The sequence below is a fragment of the Carettochelys insculpta genome, chromosome 23 (assembly GCF_033958435.1).
Source record: "Carettochelys insculpta isolate YL-2023 chromosome 23, ASM3395843v1, whole genome shotgun sequence".
In the NCBI taxonomy this organism is placed as follows: domain Eukaryota; kingdom Metazoa; phylum Chordata; order Testudines; family Carettochelyidae; genus Carettochelys; species Carettochelys insculpta.
This window is the reverse complement of record NC_134159.1, coordinates 15,675,357-15,696,744: the sequence shown is the minus strand read 5'-3', so window position 1 is coordinate 15,696,744 and position 21,388 is coordinate 15,675,357. Positions and strand designations below refer to the sequence as shown.

The 21,388-nt window shown below is 45.2% G+C and overlaps 1 protein-coding gene across 2 annotated transcripts in view; it reads left to right on the top strand.

Annotated features, from left to right (window-relative positions):
- The window catches only part of DVL1 (dishevelled segment polarity protein 1), a 204,151-nt gene that overhangs the window by 65,922 nt on the left and 116,841 nt on the right, over positions 1 to 21,388 (top strand). For both annotated transcript variants that reach the window (XM_075018109.1, XM_075018108.1), the window contains exon 2: positions 9,679 to 9,748. In XM_075018109.1, the coding sequence (XP_074874210.1) occupies positions 9,679 to 9,748 (70 nt within the window). The remainder of the gene's footprint in view (positions 1 to 9,678; positions 9,749 to 21,388) is intronic.

The following is a 21,388-nucleotide window of genomic DNA, read 5'->3' as shown; positions in this document are numbered from 1 at the left end:
GTGGTGATTTTGATGCGTCTGTTTTCCGTCAAGTCCATGGCTGAAGCTGTCTCTGAGTATCAGGGAAGTCGCAAGTTCCCTGACCATGAGGCTCTTTTTAAAGCCCACCAAGGCCGTTGGAAAATGTAGCTACTGTGGGGGAATTGAATATAATACCACAGTGGTTCCCAACCTGGGCTCTGTGGACCCCTGTCCATGATGGTATTGCAGAGGGTCTGTGGAAAAAAAAGTAGATAAGGTTTTTTTTAAATAAATTGCAAAGTTACAATTATTGTTTTTAAATATATTCGACGAGTGTTATTAATTGCTATCCGAAAGCCGGAGTTGTTTCCCTTTTCATTTAATGATATGTACCTAGTGGCTAGAATTGGCTTTGATGGGGGTCCGTGACTAGTGAAAAGGTTGGGAACCACTGACCTAACCCTTACCACATCCTGGAGTGTGCCTGAAAGGTCATAAAATTGAGTCCTAGTTCTTTAAATCCAAACATGCTTAAATTTACTTGTGTGAGTAGTCTCATTGACTTCAGAGCCACCAAAGAATTCAACTAGTGCATAAGGATGTGCAGGATTTTGTGGTATAGTTCCCAGTAAATGACTCCTCCTTGCACCAAAATTGCCATTCTAGCTTAAGATGTAGTCACCAGCATAAAAATATTGTAGCATCTTAAATCCTGATCCTGCAGCTGGACCCACAAAGAGCCTCAGTGAGGATTCAGCAACACGCTGAAGCATGCATTTAAATCAGGTTGAATGGGGTTGAAGCCATGTGCGTAAGGTTAAGCATATGCTTAAATGCTTTGCTGCATTTGGCTGAGGTCACTGGGGCCTTGTGCAAGCTCTGGAGCCTGTGGATGTGATAGCAGGAGTGGTCAAGCAATTCCTATTTTTGCCCAAATGAAAGACGTACTGTCAGATAAGAACATGGCCCAAAGTTTTATGGTTAACAAAACTAAGAGAAATGTCCATTACTCACTCTTAAACTTCCCCTTGTAGCATTTGACAGCCTATCTACCAGCTCCTCCTGCCAATAAAGATTTTGCAACCCCAGAATTGCAGCTTGCTGCTGGCTTGTCAGAAGCTGACAATGAGTAAAAGCAAAGTGAAATTGGATAGCATCAGAAGGGTAGCCATCTTAGTCTGTATCCACAAAAGCAACATGAAGTTCCGTCCCACCTTATCCAGCTGACCAAGCTGGTCTTTTCCCATGAAAGCTTAGGCTCCAATATATGTTAGTCTATAAGGTGCCACAGAACTTCTCTATTCAATTTCAAAATAAAAAATCACTTCTCTATATGGGACAATGGAAAGTGCAAATACGTAGCTAAACTCAAGAGATCCATTTCCTAGACACCACAGTACAAACCAACGACGGTGAAATCAGTGCTGCTCTATATGGGAAACCCACTGGCTTCTATGCTTACCAACATGCCTCCAGCTTCCATCCAGGACACATCACATGATCTGTTGTTTATAGTCAAGCCCTAAGATGTGACTGCATCTGCTCCAGTCCTACTGATAGAGACCAAAAACTTCCAAGATCTCTGCCAGGCATTCATAAAACTTAATTACCCCCCAGGACAAGTTTAAAAAAAAAACAGATTGACAGGGCCAGATGAATACCCAGAAACCAGCTACTTCTAGATTAGCCCAAGGAGGTTAATAACAGAACACCACTTGTCATCACCCATAGCCCTCTACTCAAACCCTCCAGCGCATCATTGATCCTCTACAACCCATACTGGAATGTGATGCTGTACTCTCACAGGCCCCAGGTGACAGACCTGTTCTTTCCCACAGACAGCTGCCTAACCTTGGAAGAATTCTCAGCAACAACTATATGCCACACTATAGAAATACTAATCCTGGAATCTTTTCTTGCAACAAACCCCGTTGTCAACTCTGTCCACTGGAGACACCATCCATGGACCTAACCACGTCAGTTACACGATCAGAGGCTCATATTCCTGCACTTTCATTAATGTGATATATGCCATCATGTGCCAGCAGTGCCCCTCTGCCATGCATATTGAACAAACAGGCCAGTCACGTCACCAAAGAATGAATGGACACAAATTAGACATTCAGAATCTGAATACACATAAGCCAGTAAATGAGCATTTCAGTTTAGCAGGTCATAGTATCCAACACTTAATGGTGTGCATTATAAAACAGAGACTTTAACAGCAGAATACAAAGGAAGACATCTGAATTAGAATTTATTTTCAAGTTTGATACCTGTCACCTTACATTCAACAGAGATATTAACTATCTTTCTCATTACAAGGACAAATTCCCCACCTTTGATATTCTCAGTGACCCCAGGTATCCCACTTAACAGACACTTGCAGAAACATTTTTTTCTTCCCCCTGCCTTCTGTCCTATTTAGCTGACTTGTCAGTTTTTATTTGTTTTTCTTTTACTCTTTCTTTGAAATTCTCTTTGTTTCAGTTATCAGGATTCTCCAGATCTGAAGAAGCGGCTCTGTCCCATGAAAGCTCATCACCTAATAAATAATATTGTTAGTCTTGAAGGTGCTACAGGACTACTTTCTTTGTTTTATAAATAAACTCTGTCCATTTTAATAACCTGTAATGTGCTTAAAAGTACACTCCTAGCTGCTAATATGATGCCTACCGACATCGAAGGAACAGGCTGAAAAAGGAGAAATGGATACCTCTCTTTCTGCACTGAGGGCTTTGAAATCTAGGGATTGGCAGATTTCAAGGATGAAGAGACGGCTGCGTTCATCTCGTCGAACTTTGCTTATAACACAAGTCAGAGAACTTCCCAGAACAATTCCTAGAGCAGAGCTTTTAGCCCTGAGTAAATTATTCCAATAGTTAATTACTGTCTTCATTAAAAATATATACATACACCTTATTTCCAGTCTGAAGTTTCTCTAGCTTCGGCTTGTGGCTGTTGGAGGCAAAGGTTGGTAGTTTTAATATTACGTAAAATCTTTCTAACAGAGATTAGGGAGAAAATATTTGTCCCACTTTGTTGATCTGACAACCCTCTTTAAAATTTAAACCCTTGCAGTACAAGATCTCAGTGTCTTAAAAACGGTGGATTCATGGTAATCACCAGTTTTAATCACAATTTTAATCAATAAGCAGGAAACCTTGATTTAAATCAGGGGTCAGCAACCCCCAGCATGTGTGCCAAGAGGTGGCGCACAAGCTAATATTCATCCACATGCGAGGTGGGTGCTCAGCCCCCCCCGCATCCTCACCCATGCAGCTGGGAGCTTGCTCAAAGCCAGGCCACCTGTGAATTAACAAAAGACCAGCTAATGCTACTAACCACCACCTAAAACAATAAAGGTCTGCATCTTAATTTATTAATGAAACTGTTGTAAGACTCTTAAATGACTTTAAACAAGTATCACTGGCACTTGGACCATACATAGAGGTCAGAAGGTCAAATTTCTGCATTCTGCCTCAGAAAGGTTGCTGACCGCTGGTTTAAATAATTGATTTAAATTTTTTTCATTTGTAATTTTTCTACAGAAACATCGATTGTCATTGGTAATTCATAGATCAAGTGGTTTTGCAACTAATATAATATTTACACTAAATTTGGTACTTTTTGCTAACCAGGAACGTGCATTATATTGCTACACATTTGTTTAAGGAATTATATAGTTTCTTACATTTTTTCAGAGTCTTAATTTTTCTTTTTTTATTATGGTAGAAAATGGTGAAAGACTCAGCTCTTATTTACTATATTTTTACAAATTCCTCATTAGTATCAAGCTGTATTTGGATAGAAATTATAATTCAGTTAAAATGCACAAACACAGAAATTTAATTTTTTTTTTTAAAAATACAACATCTTTGAATGTATTGGATAAATAAGGGAATAAAATAAACAGTCCTTTAGTGCCTTAAAGACTAACAATTTTATTAGGTAATGAGTTTTCATAGGTAAGACCCACTTGTCAAAACCTGTTTGTATTTAAAACTAATGCTTTAAACAAAGGAAGTATGAGTGGTAGTTAGCAAATTGAACTGGTTGTTTCTGAGCACCATGTGCTTCAAGATTTTAGAATTAGTAGAGTTCATCCTCACACTTAGTTTTTATTCATAGCTTGGAAGAGGAAGGCAAGCGTTCCTGCTTTTTCAACTCCCAGTCAGTTTCTCAACTTGGAATGAATAGTGAACTAGATAATTAAACTGACTAGAAGGAAATAGTCTACAGTTGCCAAAGCTGGTCTAATGGTTCAACAAACTCTGGTTCCAGATACTTAGCCAGTTACTTCCACCTGTGCAGTGGTCTGATTTTCTTTAAACTTTGGCAGCAAACATGTACTGCTTAGATGTTCCTTTTTAAGATTTAATTTAAAATATTTTCTAGGTTATAGTAAATTTGGACCTTCTTATAAGTTGTCATAATTTCAAATTAAATTTGAAACAGATGTCTTTAAACAAAGTGGTCAATTTAATTAAAAATCCAATTTTTATTTTTCTTTAAAAAATAATCCATTTTATCCATTCTGCTTGGAATTCCCAACCTCCTGACAATTTGTTCTTCTTTAAAACATCTTTTCTGAGGGTCTTTTTGGGAAGCCCTGCAACTGCCTGCTGTGTCTTAAACTTCAAGAGCAGTTTGATAGAGCGCAGCTTTTGAGACAGAGACAGAGTGGTGGGAAAGGTGGTGTTATTTCAGAGCTCACATTTCCTTAATTTTCATTTTACTTGCTTAAGTGAGGACTCTCTAGCCTAGAGCAATAGTCATAAAAACCTAGTTGAATGTGCCCTGCTGAAAGATGACATCTGTAACTGTTTAGCAGAGCTAGAAGCTGGCTCACTGGGGATTTGTTGTGAACACACGGCTTCAAGGCAATTGCTAATTACTCCCAGTAGCGTAGAGCCACTAGTTGATTTAGATAGTGCTGTATTCATTTGGACAACTCCAGAGGTACCGCATTCACTGTAGTGTAGTCCACAGTCTCTTCCATCGCTGAGGAGTCCAGGCCAGGATTTAGGGGGCCCATGGGCAGTGCTATTCAGGAGTACAAACTTTTATTTAGCATGGGAGCTAGAGGACAAGGGAGAACCACAGGGTCAGTCCATGTCCTGCAGCCTCGATTTAGACCGTGCTGCACACAAGCCCAATCTGATCTCTTTTCTGCCAAGGTGCAGATTGCACTGGTTACAGGCGCTGTGGCACTCCTGCGCCTGCTCCAAAGGGCTTACTCTAAGCAGACAGAGGAAATGTTACCACCCAGTTTACAAACTGAGAGGTCCTGGGAGCATGACTTCCGTGTGGTGTCTCAGTCTATTGCAGAGCTGGAAGTAAACCTAGATCTCCTGAGCTCCCGTCCCAGGCCATCCTTTCTCAGGATGATTGGGCATGTGGCTCTTGAGTTGACATGGGCTGTCTCTTGGCTCTGGGCAGAAGGTGTGAAGAACGCGATGATTTGACATTGCTTTGACCCCCAGCCACATTTCTGGCTGAGTCTTACTTTCAATCTGAGGGCTTGTTTGAACTTGGAGCTCAAAATTCAAGGGACGAGAGGCCTTGGATGAGAACTGTAAGGGGTGAAAATGTGGAACAAAGCCCTTTGAAAGGAAACTCGGGAGCTGAACCTAGTTTTGGGTATGCATGTTTGTTCTCTTGCTAATAGTGTAATTTGAATGTCTGGTTTGTATTTACTATTGACAAATAAATTAATCCAGTGGCTTGCCCCCCTAAAGCTTGTGGTTAATCATTTCTCATCACCTTGTGTTGTTGGGGTGCAAGAACACTGGAACAAACAGTCTTAACAGTTAAATCTCCCTGTTGGTAAGACCTGGAGGTACTTAGAGTGAGAGAGAATGAATCACTGAAGACTTTTTTTTCTGAGAGCAGGTTTAAAAATCTTTGGACCTTACTCTGCTTCCCGATGCTGGAGCAAATTGGGAAGTCTGTGGCCTTTATTCTCTTACACTCAGGGGAACTGAGTTCAGAATCAGGCCATTCTGATGTTGGGGAGCCATTTGGTTTGGCTATTCACTTCACTACCAGCCTGACGCTGTTTTGAACAGTCGCTGCCCTGTTAATTGTGAATGCTTTGGCTGGCAGTGCAGAGGCCTTTGTCTGGGTATGTTGCTTGTGCTGCATAGGGGATTGTGTGTGTGTGTGTGTGTGTGTGTGTGTGTGTGTGTGTGTGTGTGTGTGTGTGTGTGTGTGTGTGTGTGTGTGTGTGTGTGTGTGTGTGAGAGAGAGAGAGAGAGAGAGAGAGAGAGAGATCTCAGTACTTGAATGTAGAGGACCAAGAAGCAATTGATAATGGTACTGAACCCTGTGGGTAATTTTTCTCCAAGCCAGAATTGTGAGCTGATTCCCCTGGATGGTGCTAGGGTTAGCCCAAACTGCTGTCTTCAGAGATTCTACAGGCATTATTTGTAGGAGCAGAGGCCTTAATCAAGGTGTCCTATCCAAATACTAATGTGGGTAATTGCATTTGATCTCATTAATGGCCTGATCCAAAGATTATCTTTTCCTCACCTTAAAAGGGTTTGGATTGGGCACTGTCACTCTGCCCTCTCGTTGTTTTGATTCTTTTTCCACTCTCTTCCCCAACATACCGTGAAGCATTCCTGCAGGCTGTTAAGTGGCTGTTCTGTTACACGCCAGAGCTGTCAGCATTTCATAGGGAGCTGCACTCATTGCTGTTGGTACAGAGTTTTGGGGTGACCATTGCTGTACAAATACTTTGTGCTTTTAAATGCCGAGGCTCTTGCAGAGCTGTGCTTGTTGGTGTGACTAGGTCTTGAGACGGGTTCGGTCACAGAGACCCCTTTGGAACTGCCACTTGATGTACTGAAAATACCACTGAACCCACCTAATTGCCCTTGTAGGTGCCCTTCAACCCTTTGTCCTGATGAGTCAAATGCACCACAAAAATCTGTTCATCTATAAGGTGCCACAGGACTGCTTGTTTTCATGGATACAGACTAACTCGGCTCCCCCTCTGATATGTGTGATCTTTTGGACGGGGCCCACTATGAGAAACATTGGTGTTCCCTGTGAAATCTGTTTAGCACAGGTAGGGCCCTACCAATTTCGCCGCTATTAAAAATGGATCACGGATGGTGAAATCAGCCTTTCCCCGTGAAATCTGATGTCTCCTTGTTCCCACGAAATGGGGTTTCCTAGCTCCGGCTCAGCAGGGGAAGCATACAACTTGTCCCTTCCCTGCAAACTGTTCTGGCGGGGTGTGTCGGGGGAACCAAACCAGGCCTGTCTCTGGGGGCTCACCCTGCGGCAGGGCACTGTCTAGGACTGGGCAGCAGCCTGAGCTTCCTGCCACTGAGTGTTAGGCAGGGGGTACAGAGAGCCCTGCTGCCCCACCACCCCGACCAGGACTAGCAGCAAGGAGCCCCTAGCAAGGGTGCTCCCAGCAGCAGAGTGGAGATCAGACCCACCTCGACCTCTTAGAACCTCCTGTGATTGCAAGAAGCTCTGAAGGCAGCACAGAAGTGCGAGTGGCAATCCCCTGATCTCCCTACAGCAGGTTGCAAATCTTTCCTCCCACAGATCCTTCTGGGCCAGGACCTCACAGTTACAATGCAGACAAATTTCAGGTTTAAACAGCAGATCACGTGACATTTACCAATTTTCAAATCCTGTGGCTGTGAAATTGGCCATAATGGACCTTGAATGTGGTAGGGCCCTGTGTTTAGGGCAAAAGCGCACACAAGACCAGATTTCATGGTCCATGATGTATTTCCTATGGCTGTGAATTTGGTTGGACCCTACTTATGTGAAATAAGTCTAGTGTTCTCTCCCTGAGCTTGACCCACAGCACTTCGACATCCGTGAAAAGGCTGCAGGGGGCTTTGAATCTATGATTCTTTATACCCGGTCCTCCTGGGTGCATCTGACGCTCTCAGACTAACTAAAATGTGTATCAAGCCCAGGGTCCTGCATCCTTTCCCAGGCAGAGTGCTGAAATTTGACCTTTGACTTCTGTGTATGAGCCGAGTGCCAGTGATACCTCCTCAAGTCACTAATATTCCTACTTACAACACCTTCCTTAATAAATAAATGAAGACGCGGAGCTTTACCGTGTAGGCGGCGGTTGGTAGCATTAGCTGGTATTTTGTTAATCCACAGGCTCCTCGCTGCCTGGGGGAGGAGGGATGGGCCTGAGCTCCCACCTTGCATGCCGGTGAAAATCGGTGCATGTGCTGCTCTTGGCACCTGTGCTGGGGGTTGCTGACCCTGACCTAGCCCTTTGCAAACTTATTGAGATGCATTCAGCACTGTTGGCCGTTACGTCTTGATGCTCACATTGGCCTTGCTCCCAGATTCCACAGTTAGGGCTATAAAAACAGCCCAGCTGAAGTAACAATTACTGAGGCGTCACCTCTGCACATCCTGGACTGCATAGCCGGAGGGGAGGGGCCAGTTTATTCGGCAGAATCATTCACTGACCTGGCTGACATTTTTCACTCAGCGGCTGGATAGGTGTCTTCTACATGAAGCGTGTGCCTTGCAGAGGAATGGCACAGGAAATGTATCAGAGTTGGCAGCATTCCCGCTACAGAGCTAGATAGCTTTGGACAGTGTTTCTCAACCTTTTTTTAATACGGTATCCCTTCTAAAAAATTATAAATTCTCCCAGACTTCTCTCGTGTGCCCCTAAAGGTACATGTACCACTGGCTGAGAAACATGGTCCTAAGGTAACCTGAGGTCTTAAAACAAGAGCTATTCAGCCTTTCCAGATGATTATACCCTTGGCAGGAGTCAGATTTGTTCTGCATGCCACCAAGTTACACCTCCCTTAAAAACACCTAACTTACAAAAACATGCAAAAATATCCCAGAAGACGACTACTGTAAACTCGCTGACTTTCTGCCATCTTATTACCAGATAAACAAATTGAACTAGAAATATCATAGTGCCATTTCAGCGTGAGGTAGATGAAGCAGTAGAAACAAGTCATTGTCTGAATGAACTTTTAGATCAGTGGTTCCCAAACTTTTCAGCTCATGCCCCCCTTTTGATTTTTGAGAAACCCTCACGACCCCTCCACCTCTTTCTTACCATGGACCAGCCACCCCAGCCTCCTGCCTGAGCCCTTCCCATCCCCTCCCCCAAAGCCAGGCACCGCCAGCCCCTCATCTAACTCCATCCTCATCCTTGCCCGCAACCCACACTCTCACCTTTGCAGGAGACAGCTAGCTCCACGTGAGCCTTCACTGGCTGCCTGATTTTTATAGCGTCTGCTCCAGGTTGCCCATGTGGAATGGCAGAGACTGAGAGCCAGAAGCAAGGGATGGCTTTTTCTTTGGGTGTGGGGCATGACTCGCGGGGGCTGGGTTGCCTAGCTCCCTCCCCCGGCATTTCTTCATGCCCCCCACCCCAGTTTGGGAAACCATGTTTTAGATTGTACTGATTTTACTAGTGTTTTTATGTCGCCTGTTGTAAAATTAGGCAAATACCTAGATGAGTTGACTTCCCCCCGGAAGACCTTGGTGTGCCCCGGTTGAGAAACACCGGCTTAGGAGAGGAACCGTATAAAAAGCAGACATCACTTATGCCCTCTAAAGGACTGAAGTGCAGCTTGTAGTTTATGGTCTCCATGCTACACTGGGATGACCAGAGGAAAGAACTGTCCTGATATCACAGATATCCTCCTGGACCTGACGTTGATACAAGCTCTCAATGGTTTTATTTTTCAGGGTGGTGAAGGAGGAGATCTCGGATGACAATGCCAAGCTACCGTGCTTCAACGGAAGAGTGGTGTCCTGGGTAGGTTGGTCTATGTGTCTGCGTCCATGTGCTGTGCGGTGGCTCAGATCTAGGGGAGACGGTATCTGGGCACAGCTGGAACATACTGGCCATGTGCCAGGAAACCAAATCGTCTTATGTGACAGGGCAGGAGTTTTGTCTCTGCTGTGTCTGCTACTCTCTAGTTGATGGCAGTTCTGCCTCAAACTCTATTTAGGAGCCTTCGTAAGCATGTGATCATGCATATTCACTTGTGACTAGTTTCACTTGTGTCTGTACCAGATAGGGACATTGATTGCAGATTGCCAATTGCTTAGCTAAAATCACTGTATCTGCGTTCGGCTAAGTTGTCTGTCTTAACAGGGGAACGTTGATGGGAGCGTTTCTTCCTTCAACCTTCCTTACGCCTCACCTCTCGTGAGGAGCAGAGGGGTCGAGTTTGACCCCCCCGAGAGTTTGATTTTGTGTGTGGGCGAAATCAAACCCCTAAAGATGGACCCTGAGCGATCTTACAGGAGTAATCCCCCGATTACCTGCGTAGCTGCTTGCATGAATAGGGCTACCCATATCTTTGCAAAATTGAGCCCAGGCTAAGTCAGTAGAATTGAGTCACTTTGTTTGTTTATTTAGACCATGATTTTCAATAACTGGATCTGAAGTTGGGCGCTTTGCTTAGTGGCCTTATCTTCAAAAGTGCAAGGTGCCAAGGAATTGTATAAACTCCAGTGGTGTTCTGCATTGCAAAAGCCAGACTGGTTATGCTGTGTCTAAATACCCAGGGCTGAAAATGTTACCTTTAAATTATAAGCTATAGGCTTGTCATTCTTATTTCTAGAAGCATCCAGATTGTCAGTGGCAAGATTTAATTCAGTCTATGTCAGTGGTTCCCAATCTGGGGCCCGTGACGGTATTGTGGGGTGTGTGTAAAAAAAATAAATAAATAAATACATACATACAAATAATCATAGAAAATAAGTTTTAAATAAATTGCTAAGTTACAATCAATAATTATTTTTAAATTAAATGTCCTCCAATAATGTTGTTAATGGCTGTCCAGAAATCCATGTTGTGGTTTCCTTTTTCATTCGCTGAAGTGTATGTAGCTTCTAGAATTGGCTTTGATGGGGGTATGCAAACATTTTGGATGGGGTAATTGGGGGTCCACAGATGGGTTGGGGGGGTGTTTGAGGGTCTGCGCTAGTGAAGAGGTTGGGAAGCACTGCCCTATGACGATCTCTGAGGACCTTTTTGCTTGAGACAGCAGACTGGACAAATGCTCGCAGATTAGTTTTCAGTTGCCTGGGGCTGATATTTCTGTGTTTTGCACGAACTTCCGTATCGTGTCTTTGCCTCAAAATTCCAATCTGTAAACCCTTTCCCCTCCCCTAATTTATTTTTCAGTGTTGTGAGCTCCACGAGCGTATGGGGGGACAGCTGCGGGCGGGGCGGGGGGGGGGAAGGAAATTTAAATATTATTTTTGCTGCACTGGAACTTCCAAAAATGGCCAGGGAATAATTCATAGGAGAGGGATAAATGTGACGTGCAGCGGGCAAAGTGCTGACATGACATAAAAGAATGGGTGTGTCCTTTTGTCCATAGTATGTGACTAATAAGAGTCAGACTTCTGATGAGTAAGCCTGTCTAATTTCTGGAGGGGAGCAACCTGCTTCGATAGCCATTGATCTGGATGATGATTTTTTCATTTAAATATGTTATTTATTTGTTCGATGGCCCCACTGCCCTGCCCAGGCCCCACCCTCTCTCCATTGCTGCTCCACCCCCACCCGCCACTTCTGGTGCATGTAGGGCAGTCCCTCTCTCACTGCCTTGGAGCAGCGCTGCCTGGGAGTAATGGGAGCTAGGAGGCTTGTGCTGCTGTCATGCGGCACGTCCCCCAGGGACACTGCGTGCTCATCGGAAGCTGTGAGGTGCTGATGGTGATTCAGGGGGTAGGGAGGCTGATGCTCTGTGTGTGTTCCCTGTGAACCACCACAAGTCAACCATGCGTGAAGATGTAGCCAACTGCAGCAATAAGTTTGTAAGTCTCAGTGGGTATTTGATAGAATTACAGAATCATAGAACTGAACGGGACCTCGGGAGGTCATCAAGTCCGGTCCTCTGCCCTCCTGGCAGGACCAGGTGCCAGCTTAGATCATCCCTGACAGGTGTGTGCCTAACCTGCTCTTAAATGTCTCCAATGATGGAGATTCCACAACTTCTCTGAGCAATTTATTCCAGTGTTTAAGCACCCTGACAGTTAGGAAGTTTTTCCTAATGTCCAACCTAAACCTCCCTTGCTGGAATTTAAGCCTAGTGCATCTTATGCTACCCTCAGAGGTCCAGGAGAGCAATTTTTTTCCCTCATCCTTGTAACACCCTTCTGGGTACTTTCCAAATCTATAAAGAACAAAGACTCCAAGGGTTTCTCCCTTCTTCCTGTTTTTTCCCCCATCCATTCCCACATGAAAGTGGCTGCTGCTCCTATTCGGAGACATATCTGCCCCGAATGCTTGCAGTCTGAATGGGTGCAAGACAAAGGAAACCATAACCAGCAGTCCCTCTAATTTCCCTCTGCCCCCAAGTGGAATGAATTTTGTTGTGTGCACCATCATGGAAGGTGGTGTGTGACACTCTGCCACCATATGGGTGCACGCAACAAAATTCATGCAGCAGGGGTGGGGCCACGGGCTTTTTAAGTGTGGGAGGGGGCTCCCGTGAGGGCAGCAGATTGTAAAGGCTCAGGCTAGGAGGGCAGGCTCTGTGGGGATGGGAGTTAAGGGGCTCAGAGCTTGGAAAAAGGATTGTGCTGCAAAGACATGGCTGGGGTGCAGGCTCTGGGGCTGGGCATGGGGGGTTTGGAGTGCAGGAGAGGTGCTCTGGTCTGGGGGTTGGGGCTAACGGTACAGTCTCTGGCTTTGGAATATGGCTGGGAACACGGGCTTTGGGGTTCAGGAGTGTGCTCAGAACTGGGGCGAAGGACTGAAGGTGGGGTGGGGCTCAGGCTTACCTGGGGGCCAACAGGGATAGACTCTCCACATCAGCAACAGCAGCTTCAGGACTTGGGAAGAGATTTCTCCCTGCTCCAGCCCTGAGCCCCTGTGCAGGGCTTAATGGGAAGCCATGTGGCCTCACTGTTGAGGGAGAACCATAGCCCTGTTGTACAAACAGGAAACTTGAGGTATGGGAGTGAAGTGACTATGACACCAGGACCCTCTGGGATTTGGACGTGGATCACAACCCAGTCCCTGAATCTCCTGCTTCCCAACCCAGTTCCTAATCAAAAGTCACCTTCCCGCTTTCTGAAACAAGAGCCTGGCCGCCAGACTTACTGCTGGAAGGATGAGTCATGTTTGATGTTATTTTCTCGAGCCTTCTATTGGGGTCGTTATTAGCAGCCTGGGAATGTGGAGAAACGCTGTGGCTCATGAGAACGAAACTGTCTAAAGTGAGATGAAAAATCTACCAAAACCCAAGTCTCCAATGATTTAGATGTTAGGATGTACTTGAAAAGATGCAAAGCTTTTGACATTTGTTGCTGTTGTAATTGGGCTCATGAAAATTGTTGGTGACAGCCTTTTCTGCCAATCGAGGTAGTCATTAACTCGGCTACAAAGGTGGGACTTAGATGTTGCTGTTAAATACAGACGGCCCAATTGTTAATGGTGCTGAGCATCCTCAACTCTGGGCAAAATCAATGGCCCACTCCCTTGGCTTTACATAGTGCTGGGTCCTGCTCAATGGCTACTATCAGCCCAGTAAGCCTCATCCTGTGCCATGGACTTCTGTGGGAGCAGGACTGTGTATGATGAGTGGAGAGGGATCAGTGCGTGGCAGGATCAGAGCGTGGCAGGATCAGAGTGCAGTCTTTAAACCCATTTCATAAAGTTCATGAGTAACTGGGTGAGTTACTGAGAAAGCCCTTCATCAGAGCTGGCAGGAGGAGGCCTCCTGGTCTTCCTTTGCTGACAAGACCAGGAGTATCGGCGTTACCCCGGTGTTACTATTTCATGTAGCCATGCCATCAGAGAAGGCCTCTGGTCTGTGAGTTAGAAGCATCTCCCCTTTCCTGGCACAGGTGGTATGAAACAGCTGCCATTCTCAGCGCTCCAGACACAGGAGGACCTTCTGAGCAGTGCAAAATGTGGCCTTTCCTGAAAGGGAGAAGCTGAGGTATTATCCCCCTGTGGTGGTGGTGGTGGTGCGGACTCAGCAGCCCTGGTTTTTACACCCAGGTTCCAATCCTGCAGAGCTCCATACAGACAGACACAGACCAAGGATGGAAGGAACCTCTGGCAGGTTTAAGGCCAGAGAGAGAGCGAGAGAGAGAGAGAGAGAGAGTGTACACACCTGGAAGTTTTCCAGACAAAGTTGCATTAAAAGAGCTTTAAGGCTGCATATTTCAGTAGGAAATGCTGGGTTTAAGATCACACATGCAATCTTAATGTGACCCCCTGCTTTCTGCAAGCATGTGATGGAACCATTTCTAATAATGTGGTGGCATAGTATTTCTCAACATGAGGAATAATAAGTATCGATTCCTGGGTTTATACAGTTCTTTGAATATGTAAATGGCTGAAAGGCCTCCTGGAAGGTCAAGTAGAGAGATGTGTTTGTAAGGAAGAAGCCACAGAACAAATCTTTAGAATTAAACTCCTTGGAAAAGACTCTTCCTGGAAGAGAGCAGTGTGTGCAGTTCAGAGGAAGGTGGCGTCTTTTGGTTTTTTGAGGGCATGTGTTCACTACAGGCTCTCCCATGAGCTCTGCTACTCCACCAGACTGAGACGAGTAAGAGTATATTTACGCTATGCCAGAGGTTGACCCAGCAGGTGTCAATTGATTGCGTCATTGAAGGTACAATAAAGTGATCTCCAAGCTCGCTCCCGTTGATGCCAGTACTCCAGCAAAATTAGAAGGGTAACTCATGATGACTGCAGAATAGCCCTGTCCACCTTTCCGTGTGGAAAACACTAGCTAAAGTAGACTGATGGTAAAGGTAAGCGTAAGCCAGGCCTATGGGGAATCGATGGGAGAATTTTTTTCTGTTGACCCAGTATGGCGGGGAGGCCTCGGTAATTAGATCTGAGTCATGTTGATTTGAATTATGCGAGTAATGTAACTCAAATTGCATAGCTTGGAATGAGCTGTCACTGTAGTGCAGCCCTGCCCAGTGCAAGTTTCCTGCATTGATTTCAAATTTCCTAGGTGACTGGAACTCCCTGGGAAGATGCTTCTTTCTCTCTGGGCTTATGAGGATCTAACCAGCCTTACCAGATCTGGGCTGCGCATGTCTGCTGTGAACCCACATGCCAAATCTGTTAGGGAAAGCTCATCTTTGTGGGTTAGCCTGTGCCAGAGTTCCCTGTCAGCTGAGTGCTTGGGTGGCCACCCAGCCCAGATGAGTAGCATGTGTTTCTGTTGTGGTGCACATCCACACATGCCTTGGTGCACATAACAACATGTATTCACCTGTGGATGTTAAAAATTAGAGGGAGCACTTGATGACTGACCTAGAATAACGTTTCCTCGGCTCCCGTCCCCTAGCACCCTTCCTCTGCTTCAGCTACATTGATGACATCATCATATGAACCCAAGGTAAGGAGACCCCATGACAAATTCCACAGGGATTTCAACAATTTCCACTCCACCATCAACTTCAACCTGGGCCATTTCACACAAGAGATCCATTTCCCAGCTACTACAGTACAAATCAATGAAGGTCACATTAATACCACTCTATACTGGAAACCCACTGACCTCTATTCTTACCTATATGCCTCCAGCTTCCATCCAAGACACATCACATAATCTGTTGGTTACAGCCAAGCCCTAAGATACAACCGTATCTGCTCCAATCCCATCAACAGTGAACCCTACAATATCTTTATCAAGCATTCTTAAACCTTAATTACATGCCCAGGAAAATAAAGAAACAGATTGACAGAGCCAGACAAGTATCCAGAAATCACTTACTTCAGGATAGGCCCCATGGGGAAAATAACTGAACACCACTTGTGATCATCAGTAGCCCTCATCGTAAATCCCTCCAGTGCATCACTGACAATCTACAGCATACACTGGAACACGATCCCTCACTCTCACAGGCCCTGGGTGACAGGCCTTTCCTCTCCTACAGACGGCCGCCCAACCTTATTAAAATACTCAGGAGCAGCCGCACACCACAGAAACACTAACCCAGGAATCTATCCCTGCAGCAACCCTGTTGCCAGCTCCGTCCACCAATCTGTACAAGTGACGCCATCATGTTAGCCTCACCGTCAGGGGCTCCTATACCTGCACACCCACCAGTGTGATATGTACCATCAAGTACCAGCATAAGTATCTGTGCCAAAGGATGAATGGACGTAAATCCGACATCAGGAATTGGAATACACTTAAACTGATTGGGGAACACTTTAGCCTTTCTGGACATTCAGTAAAGGATGTAAAAGTAGCTATTCGTGTACAAAAAGAAGTTTACCACAGAGTTACAGCAGGAGACATCTGGATTGGAATTCATTTGAATTGGAATTCATTCACACATTAACACCTTTAACCTTGGCCTGAATAGAGATCTTAATTATCTTATGCATAACAAGGGTAATTTCCCCACCTTTGATATTCTTAGCAATGGGACACGTCCTACTTAACTTAATTTTGCTTCATCTACTAGTCCTACTAATGACAAGTAACCCCCTTTTTTCCCCTCCTTCCTTTGTCCCCCCCCCCATTATAGGAACCCTAGATTCTAATTATCTAGTCCAATCATCTGAAAAAGCGGGTTTTACCCACAAAAGCTCATGATCTAATACATTTGTTAGCCTCTAAGGTGCCACAGGACTGCTTGTTGTTTGTGAAGCTTCAGGCTAACATGGCTACCTCTCTGGGACTATTTTCCAAAACAGTGATTCCAGAATGTTTATCACAGAATCTAGAGGATTAAATTGAACTGGGAAAAGGCCCTCTGATTCTGACCTAAGAATGGCCACCAGCAGACTTGTAACTATTTCCAGCTGGCTATTTTGGTAAATTATCGAACTGTTGACAAGTCCTTGACTGTTAGTCTTTTCTTCCATTCCATGTGCTGATCAGGAAAAGCCCCACTGACGAGCTGTAGACGAGGCTGCATCTGGTGAGCTTGAGCTAGTCTGTTTTCAAATTGGTTAATTATTATATTGGTTGTCTGTCCCTCAGCAAAGCCTGCAAAAATAGGTGCTAAGTGTTACTATGGTGAGGTATTCACCTCCTTTCTGTCACTTTTGGTTTTGTTGATACTTGTGATGCCATGAGCTGGGCTAATGTTTATGAACTCAAGCAAGAGGTAATTTCTCATCTGTGTGGGAGGGATAGCTCAGTGGTTTGAGCATTGGCCTGCTAAACCAAGGGTTGTGTGTTCAATCCTTGTGGGGGGTCATTTAGGAATCTGGGGTGAAAAAAAGAAAAGGGATGGTGCTTGGCCCTACCAAGAGGGACTGGATGTGATGACCCCCAAAGGTCCCTTCCAGCTCTGTGTAACTCCATATTAATTAAATAATACATTAATTAATCTGGGTATTTACATCAGTGGCTCAGTGCCCCCAAGCCAGCCAATGCTCACTTTTGGGTTGGTAGTTTCACTTCTCCAGACGTTAGCGTTGTCTGTTCTTCCCTAGGAGGAAAAAAAAAAAAAAAAAAAGATGAATCAGGTGAGGGAGCAGAAGTCTTCGTTATCCTTAGCACCAGTCTAGGGCTCTTATCTTAGAGGTTCAGTTTGGTTGCAAAGTCATGGAAACCAAATCTGGAAGGGTAGAGCGCACATTAGCATTTCTTCTGCTTTCTGAGCTGTGCCAACGGGTGCCCCGCAACAGCTGTTCCAAAGCAGTGGTATTGCCGAGCCTTTTGTGACATGTATGCTAGTCTCCCATCCTCCTTTTTGGGGCTGTCTTTTCTGCCACTCAGCTGGTGTGTTGTAATCTTACTATATATGTTAGAAATGTGCCTCTGTCTATCTGTCTGTGAGTCTGCCTGTTAAGAACTTCTCCTAAATGGTAAGAGCTAGGACCAGCAAATGTGGTACGCAGCTTCCTCTTAGCCTAACTTAAAGCAAGGTCAGGGTTTGGCTGTGCCACGACAATGGGATGTGCCTGGAAAGTGAATGTTTCTCGAGAAACGGAAAGGGAAAGGTCTGGTAGGAGGGAGTTATCCTGTAGAATGCCCACATGGGGGCAGCAAGGGGCCAGAGATGTGGACTGGAATGGCTTTAACCCCACTGGGCCAGCAGTGGGCAGGGGTGGAGAACCAAACAACTATCAATATATATTTCAGAGAGTTTGTCTGTCTGCCCCCCACTGGGGGGGGGACACGCACCCCTCCACCAGCTGTGCCCACTGCAGCTGCAGCAGCCATGGACAGGTGCTTCTCACTTGTCCCCAACCTGCTGCAGTGAGAGAGGGCTGGGGTTGTCCTCTCTGTCCCCAGCGCAGCCTGTATACTGAACCCCCATCCCACAGAAGTGTTTTAAATGAAGGAAAGTAAAACTTTGAATTAAGGGTCCCAGCAGGGCTGAGTAAATCTTCTATCTAGTTCACTATAAAGCATCCTGTTTCCACTGAGGCCTGAATAAGAGCTACTGAACAGAAAGCAATAGGCACAGGTGGGTGCAGGTGATGGGAACCAATACCTGCCTCAAAAAACTGCAAAGCACCCAGCACCAATAACCTTACTGCTGAGTTTCTGTGCCTACCCTGCTCACTAGGTCCAGTTTGCAGCTCTCCTCTTACGAATTGTTCACGACATCCTTGTTTGACAAACACTGCCGTTGACTGTGTTGATCTATCAGCTGAAACATCTGTGCCTGACCTGCATCGCCAATTGCAAATTAGGTTTTTCTCACTAACACCCAGAAAATTGCAATGCCCATCTGCCTCTCCTTGCCGCTCATTATTGGAGGTGGTTTATGTTAATCTTACTGTAAATTAATTGTTCACAGTTTGGAACCCCCAGTTGCTTGAACTGAATAGATAATTGCATCCATGCATTTCAGGCCTAGCCTAGTTACAGCCTTCTCTTTTGGAATACGTAGTTTTTTCCAGCATGAACTATTCCTGTACCTGGCTTCCCACACAATGGATTAGAGCCACCTTTGTTTCCTTTGCTGTTTTAGATCATGTTTGCCTATAACGAGGCTTGAAAGGATTTGATTTTTTTTTTCTTTTTTTCATTGGTAAATGTCAATTTCACCACACCCAGAGAACACAAATACACAGCTTATATAAACGTTATTTCCATCAATGATCAAAATTTACAGATGGGCAAAGTAAGAATAACGCTGTTTCCAAATGAGTTTGCGTTTGCTTTAAGAATGTTTAGTGTCTCTATTTTGACAGATGGTGCTGACAATTTTGTGTTTTAATAGTTATGAAGCTTAACCTTTCTGACTCTATCATTAAATTGTCTGATTTTCTCCTCCCCTTAGTTTCTCACAGCTGTGAAATTTGAAATTGATAAAAATAAAAGATGCACACAGCCCATTGTTTTGTGCAGATGTGAAAAATTGACTCTGTTTTTAATGATTTAATGCTTAAAAATAAACATCAATATTACCTATTGAAATATTTTTTTTCAAGAAACACACTCTGCCAAGCCTACCTATAGCAAAGGGCTTAACTCTCTCACTGAGTCAATTGTGAAACTGGGGCTCTTCCACTTCAGTGCTTCTGCATTGCACATCCTGGCAGGATGTTTAAATACTGGAATATTCGGCATGCATGATGTAGTTTAGCGATCCCCTCCTATCTTTCTCCAGAGGCTGGTGCAGCAATTACTGACACTTTGAAGTTAAAAGACGCCTGACATTTAGAAAGTTCTGAGTTTCATCTCTTTTTAATAACAGTTGAATCGTTATATTTGTCATAGCAGCAGCTTTGATCTTGGCGTCACATGCTGGACTGGTTTCCATAGGCGAGAGCTTTAAAAAGACTCTGCAACCCTTCAGCTGTTGCTTGTTTCCACCAGTTTTGGAATTATGTTCAATTATACCCACGAGTGGCGAGTCACAATTGCTGCTTTCTTGATTGGTTAACAATTGCATCCTCCTATTATGTATGTTCCCCTGCCTTGGTCTACTTGTTTGTCTTGTCCGCTTGTTCCATCTTATGAAGTTTTTTAAGACTGCAAGTGACTTGGTTCTGTCACTTAGGGTATATCCATACAGCAGAGTTATTCCAGAATAATGCATCTACATTACACGGAAGCCCCAGAATGGAAAAAAACCCTGTTTCAGAACAGAGCCCTTGGACACACGATAGCTTGTTTCAAAATAGCCCTTATTCCCTGTCCACACAGCCCCATTTTGAAATAGCTATTTCAGAATAGGTTCTAGTCCTCACACAATGAGGTTTACCAATTTCAAATTAAGCTGTCTGCTCTTTTGAAATAGCGTGTGTGTTGTGTAGCTGCTCTCCCAGTTATTTTGGGATAGTGGCTGTTATCCGAAATAACTTTGCTGTGTAGACACACCCTTACTCTAGATTTGTAAGCCACCTACTCAGTGCAGCCCAGCATTATCACAGGATAACTTTTCATATTTAATTGTGGGGCAGTCTTTCATCTGCACCGGTGCGCAGTAAGACCGACCTTGCCCTGAAGAGTCTAAATGAGCAAGTCTGACAAAGGCACCATAATCCCTATTGTCAAGTATCAGAGGGGTAGCCGTGTTAGTCTGGATCTGTAGAGCAACGAAGGGTCCTGTGGCACCTTATAGACTAACAGAAAAGTTTAGAGCATGAGCTTTCGTGAGAAGTGAGTTAACTCACGAAAGCTCATGCTCTAAACTTTTCTGTTAGTCTATAAGGTGCCACAGGACCCTTCGTTGCTCTACATAATCCCTATTGTGTACCCTCTGAGGTACAGAGGGACTTGCCCAGAGTCACAGTCAGTCAGTGGTGGAACAGGAGTCAAACTCGTCTCCCCTGAGTTGCAGGCTCCTGCCCCAAACATCATCTCATCTTCAGGATGGAGTTTGTGGCCATTGAATGGAATGGTGGATGATAAGCACACCCCAACCCCGAGCCCAGAGGTTGTACCCCTCCTACACCCCAACCTCCAACCCAGAGCCTGTACCCCCTCCTATGTCCCAACCCCCAGCCCATAGGTTGTACCTCTCCTGCACCCCAACCTCCAATCCAGAGCCTATACCCTCTCCTACACCCAACCCAGAGCCTGTGCCCCTCCTACACTCTAATCCCATCATGCCCAGCCCCACCTCAGAGCCTGCACCCCCACCAGAGCACTTGTACGCTAACCCTCTGTCCCAGCCCTGAGCCACTCAATCCCAGAGCCCGCCCTGCCAGCCCAAGCCCTCAGGCTCTTGCACCTCAATCCTCTGCTCCAGGCCTGAGCCCCCTCCCACACTCGGCACCTCTTGGCCCCACCCCCCGTGAATTCTGTAATGTTCACCGACATGGTGTCCCACATCACCGCCGCCACGCTGGTGAACATAAAAGAATTCCTTTCACTCGGGTGGGGAAAAATGAGGGGGGACTGATGGGGCCTGATTCAAAGCCCACTGAAATCTATGGGCTTTTTGCTGCAAACTTCAGGGGGCTTTGGATCAGGACCCTGGTGGGTAGGTGTTTCTCTGTTTGATTTATAGGAGGGAAGGGTCCATTGTTACCTGAGCTGGT